The 5,201-nt window shown below is 34.8% G+C and overlaps 1 protein-coding gene across 3 annotated transcripts; it reads right to left on the bottom strand.

Annotated features, from left to right (window-relative positions):
* Positions 1-2,124: 2,124 nt before the first annotated feature.
* On the bottom strand, positions 2,125-4,534 carry LOC116129038 (TMV resistance protein N-like). 3 transcript variants are annotated; one of them, XM_031414782.1, is made up of 3 exons: positions 3,926-4,534; positions 3,144-3,632; positions 2,125-3,071 (listed from the first exon to the last, which is right to left on the bottom strand). In XM_031414782.1, exons 1-3 carry the CDS (start codon positions 4,402-4,404, stop codon positions 2,435-2,437), a joined length of 1,605 nt encoding a protein of 534 aa, XP_031270642.1. In that variant the 5' UTR covers positions 4,405-4,534; the 3' UTR covers positions 2,125-2,434. The 3 variants fall into 3 exon arrangements, with proteins under 3 accessions (XP_031270642.1, XP_031270641.1, XP_031270640.1); XM_031414781.1 differs by having other exon boundaries at positions 2,125-3,059; positions 3,132-3,632; XM_031414780.1 differs by having other exon boundaries at positions 2,125-3,021; positions 3,094-3,632.
* Positions 4,535-5,201: the final 667 nt, after the last annotated feature.

The following is a 5,201-nucleotide window of genomic DNA, read 5'->3' on the forward strand; positions in this document are numbered from 1 at the left end:
CTCCAATCACCCAAGACTACCAGAGACCATTGGCCACTGACGTCGGTCACCAAAACGGCGCATGACCAGCGAGATCAGGTTGGCCGTGCGCTGTTGGCGCTATTTTCGGCCAGATCAAAGGCTGAAAACAGCTAGATCACTGTGGATCTAGCAAAAAATGACTAGATCCATGCCCATTTGCTTGTTTCTAGCCAGATCCACGTTGATATGGTTGTTTCTAGTTATATCGAAGACCGAAAATAGCCAGATTGCTATGGATCTGGTAAAAAATGGCCACAAAAGGCCGATCTATTCTGATTGTTTCCGACCAAATCCATCGCGATTTGGCTAGTTTCGGCCTTTGATCTGGCCGGAAATAGCCAAATTGGCACACGGTTAGCCAGATCCCACCAGTCGTGGGTCAATCTGGTGACTATTGCCGGTGGCCGACAATGGTGGCGGAAAAAGCATGGAGATGCTTTTAATGTTAGCATAAACTTTAAGCAAAGGCTAAAAATAATTAGTATGAAGTTCATTAAAAAAATGGTATATATCCTCTGTCTCTCCAAATATTCCGTGAAGGTTAAAAAAAAAAAAAAAAAAAATAATAATAATAATACTGAAAATGTAGAAATATGGAATTGTTTCAGGGACTAATAGATCACCTCATTAATTTGTTCTTCATTTCAGAGACTAATATTGATATTAAAGAGATGAATGAAGAACAAGCCAAGTCAGTTAGTATGTGCAGTCTAAGTCAGCTTAATGAAGAAGAGTCAACTAGTCAAGCTAAGTGTGAGAGTAGTCACGTGCTAAGCATGTAACATTATTAGTAAAGTGCTGAAAGTAGTATAAAACAAACAGTTATTATTATTCTGGAAAATAAAAACTTGTACAGTACTCCTTCTGAACCTTTCTTCCCTTGTTCTTATTCTCTCTTTCGAGTTCTCTGAATCACTTTAATGATTCATATATGTTATTTTTTTTAGTAGGAAAATCTCTCCTTTAGTCAGTCTAATTAATGCTTTTCTTTTATGATTTGGTTCTCAATGAATTTTTCTATTATGAATTAAGCCAAAGGTCTTAACCAACCCTTAGATCAAATCATAATTAGTATCAAGTCAAGTGTATTACCATCCTACATATATAGAGAAAAAAAGAAGAAAAAAATTTACATTATTCCAATATGCTTGATATTTATTATAAGCTGGTAACATCTCATATTTGGATGGATGTTGAATAACTCCCGTTGGGCATTTAATTGCATCCTATATATATTGTGTTGCTACTTGGCAATATAAACATTTCTCATGTCTCAACTATGGACATATATAAATTTAGATGGTTTAGCAATAGCAGCCTCAAGATTGTAAGGTTAAAAAATTAATCGAACAAAGCTAAATCATGTATACAATATATGTGGATTCGAGGAATTGCTTTATGTAAATGATCCTCATGCAATACACATATATACATAGAGCAATTCTTCTACATGCATGTTAGTGCTCGCATCATATGTTAATGCAATTTTTCAGGTCTAGATATTAAATTCGAATACCTGATTAAATATAAACTTTATAATAATTTGCACTAAAAAAATTATATTGAGTATTATTAAGTTAATTAGTACGTATAACAACAGGAATATTAATAATTCAGTCACTTAATTAATGTCATAATTGCTTTTATATATAAGGAAGAGAAAGATAATATATAATTAGGCCGAACACTTACACCTATCCAACATTTGTCCTAAAGATAAATTGGTCCCAAAAAGTTTGGAAAGGGCAAACAGTTATTCTGTTAAGGATTTCCGTTTGTTAAAGGACAGTGTGATAATTTCATGTAAGGAGTTTGACACGTGTCCCCAACAATTGACTTTACCAAGAAAAAAACGAGAGAATGAAATGTCTTTTGGCTTTTCGTTTGTTGCCTCTTCATTCCTTGCCTTTGAAGGAGTTTGAGCAAATTAACGGGAAACCATCGATGACTACAAGTGAAACGGATACCGGCGACAGTGGAGGACAAGTTAAAACCGGCAATAGTGGTAGAGTGAGTTTCACTGAACCATAAATGGAGACGATAGACGACATGGAGGTAGCGGCGATGGTGGAGGACGGCTAAATGAACGCCGACGTTATNTAGTTATAGATTGTACTATTCTCATTGTCACTGTGCTCATGTATATCGAAAGTATCTAAACTAAGGGGAAAAAAATTAACTAGAAGCAAAACTATAATTTTGGAAATAAAAGTGTTTTTGAGGAATAAGTGACTTTAATATGCTCAACCGAACTATAAATTGGTCAACAAATACAGAAAAAAAAAAAAAAATTACACATGCATGTGTAATCTGGAGAGGCTAGCTGTTGTGCTAATAATGCACTAGCTCACACCTCTATATATATATTTAACCAGTTAAAGCAAATGATAATTGAAAAAGTGCACATGCTTAATTAAAACAAAATTGAATTGCTTACTGTGCCTTCTGTCAACACATGACGAATGTCTGCTTCTTTCCACAATCTACTACGTTTTCCGAGCTCTTCGGGACACTCTTTATAGACAATTTGTTGACCCATTTGTTGTAACAAATCATGCATCCACAATCTATTACGATCGAAAATATTTATGAGCGACTTATCAATCAGAGTTTTGATTCCAGAAATTGGATAGAAACCACAACTGTCAAGAATTCTTGTCACATAATCCCTATCCATTCCTTTAAAAAAACATGCTATATCAAGAAATATTTTTTTCTCTGAATCTTTTAGCCCATCAAAACTTATTTGAAGTATGTCCAGTATATTTTCGTCACCATATTCTTTTAGTTTTGCTAATGTATCTTTCCATATATCAACTTCTTCTCCACACAAAGAGTGACCCAAAACTTTAAGAGCTAATGGGAGACCACCAGCATACTTTACAACACATTCGGACAGCTCCCTCAAACTTTTTGAAGGTTGATCTTTCTTAAAGGCTTTTGAAATGAAGAATTGGAGCGCTTCAACATCATTTAATTTCTTAGCCTCATAAACTTCATCTACTTCATGGGATGTCAACAATTTTTTGGTTCTTGATGTTATTATGATCCTACTGCCNTCATAAACTTCATCTACTTCATGGGATGTCAACAATTTTTTGGTTCTTGATGTTATTATGATCCTACTGCCCTTACCAAACCAATCATGCTTGCCAGCTAATTTTTCTAATTGCTCTGGATTGTTCACATCATCTATAACAATAAAAACCTTCTTACACCCCAATCTACTTTTTATCATCCTTATTCCATCAACATCATTGTGTACGTTGATGCCATTTATTTCCATATCTAGAATTTCGGAAAGAAGCATCTTTTGTAAAGAAACTAGACCATCTTTTTTGGAATTTTCTCTAACATTAGTCAAAAAACTACTACCGTCATATTCATCAGAAAACCACTCATAGGCAATTGTAGCAATTGTTGTCTTGCCTATTCCTCCCATTCCCCAAATCCCAATCATACGAACATCATGTGACTCAGGACTGATAAGTTTCCTTAGTTTCTCCAAACGTGTATCTATGCCTACTAGGCCCTCGACACTTGTGTATTTTGAAAAACATAATTTGCTTGATATTTCCTTCAGAATGTCCTGAATAAATTGTGACTCATACCTAAAAAGTGGAAAAGATCAAGAAAAATTTGTGGTTACAACTTACAACACTAGCTAGTCATAAATATACTAATGACTAAATAGTATGTATCATAGAAATTATCTACGTACACGGTACACTTATAGGTTTATACACATGAAACATTCATTTTTCCTTTTTGATTAGGTTTACTTTTAGCATTTAAACAATCATAATTGGCGCATTTAAACAATTAAGTCATGAATATCATTTTCAAAATTCATTTTGATAACTAAGCTTTCCCCTATAAAAAAGAAGAAATAATTGTTACATACCCATCCTTTAAGTCAAATCCAGAGTGATTGGCCACCTCTGTCAAAGCATTTCTCCAAGTTTGCACCTTTCCAATATCCTCTCTAAAAGTTTCTTCATGTTTGACAAAGGCTTCTTGAAATTCTCCTGTTTGTTTTCTAACCACTGAAGGATCCACGTTATAGAAAACTGGAAAAACTTTTACATTCTTGCAATGAAAAATTTGAACAAGTTCCTCTAAACACCATGTGGAAGAAGCATAGTTTTTTGAGAAAACAACAACCGCAGATCTTGATTCTTCAATTGCATGAAGGAGCTCTGGCGAAATGGGTTTTCCTCTCTCAAGTTCTTTGTCATCCCTAAAAACACGCAATCCTTTCTGATTGAAAGCAGTATACAAATGATCTATGAAGCTCTTCCGCGTGTCTTCACCTCTAAAGCTTAGAAAGACATCATATTTCCGACGACAAGAAAAAGATGTTGATGAAGAGGCTATTTGCATGATGACTTTACAAGTTTGCTGATATTGTATATGCAAGCAATTTCGTCCTCTGTCAAAACCTAAAAAATTAATTGGAAAGATAATCTAAATTCTTGTAGACCATCTATAAGTATTTTCAATTTCCAGAAAAGAGCAAAATGCCAGATTCAGCACCACAGTCGAAATCTGGCTGGAAAAATGTGTACACACATACCGCCGGATCTGGCCAGTATGGCATCGCTCTGGCGGATCGGGTCGAAAATGCCGATCTACGACAATATGTGTTCGTCATGCCGAAAAAGGCCAAAAGGCCATCTTTGGTCGACAACCAAAGAAACTGTTGTCGTTGTTGTCAACGATGGCCAAGATTTACGACGGCCATTTCCAAATCTGACCTTTTTCGCCAGATCCATCGTGGATCTGGTTGGAAAAGACTAGATTGGTGAATTACCAGCCCGTTTCGGTCGGTAATTCACCGTTGTGGCAGATTCCAGCTACCACCGACGGTGGTTGCCAAAATCTGGTAAGTATAGGTCAACAGGGGTGTTTTTGTTAGTTTTTAACTTCTTTTCAGGGGATATTTAATGAAATTAATATCCTTATATGGTCTAAAAGTAATTAAAAAAATAGGATAATATTTTTGAATAATATGTCATATATATTAGAGAATAGAATTAGAATATGGATAGAAAATAAACCAAATGCACCATAGTTATATTAATTTCGCTATTAATATCTTATTATTTTATTATACAATGATAACTATAATTTAACTGATTTGGACTTAATTTAATATGATTCCGTTGTCAGCCGTGTAC

Source organism: Pistacia vera, unplaced genomic scaffold (genome assembly GCF_008641045.1).
Source record: "Pistacia vera cultivar Batoury unplaced genomic scaffold, PisVer_v2 Contig206, whole genome shotgun sequence".
Lineage (NCBI taxonomy): Eukaryota > Viridiplantae > Streptophyta > Magnoliopsida > Sapindales > Anacardiaceae > Pistacia > Pistacia vera.

What these genes read in the sequence shown, in the direction of transcription:
- LOC116129038 (XM_031414782.1), bottom strand. Translation starts at nt 4,404, where the DNA reads ATGCAAATAGCCTCTTCATCAACATCTTTTTCTTGTCGTCGGAAATAT. An exon ending in GGATTTGACTTAAAGGATGG is followed by an intron (nt 3,633 to 3,925) that starts GTATGTAACAAT and finishes TCCACTTTTTAG; the next exon opens with GTATGAGTCACAATTTATTC.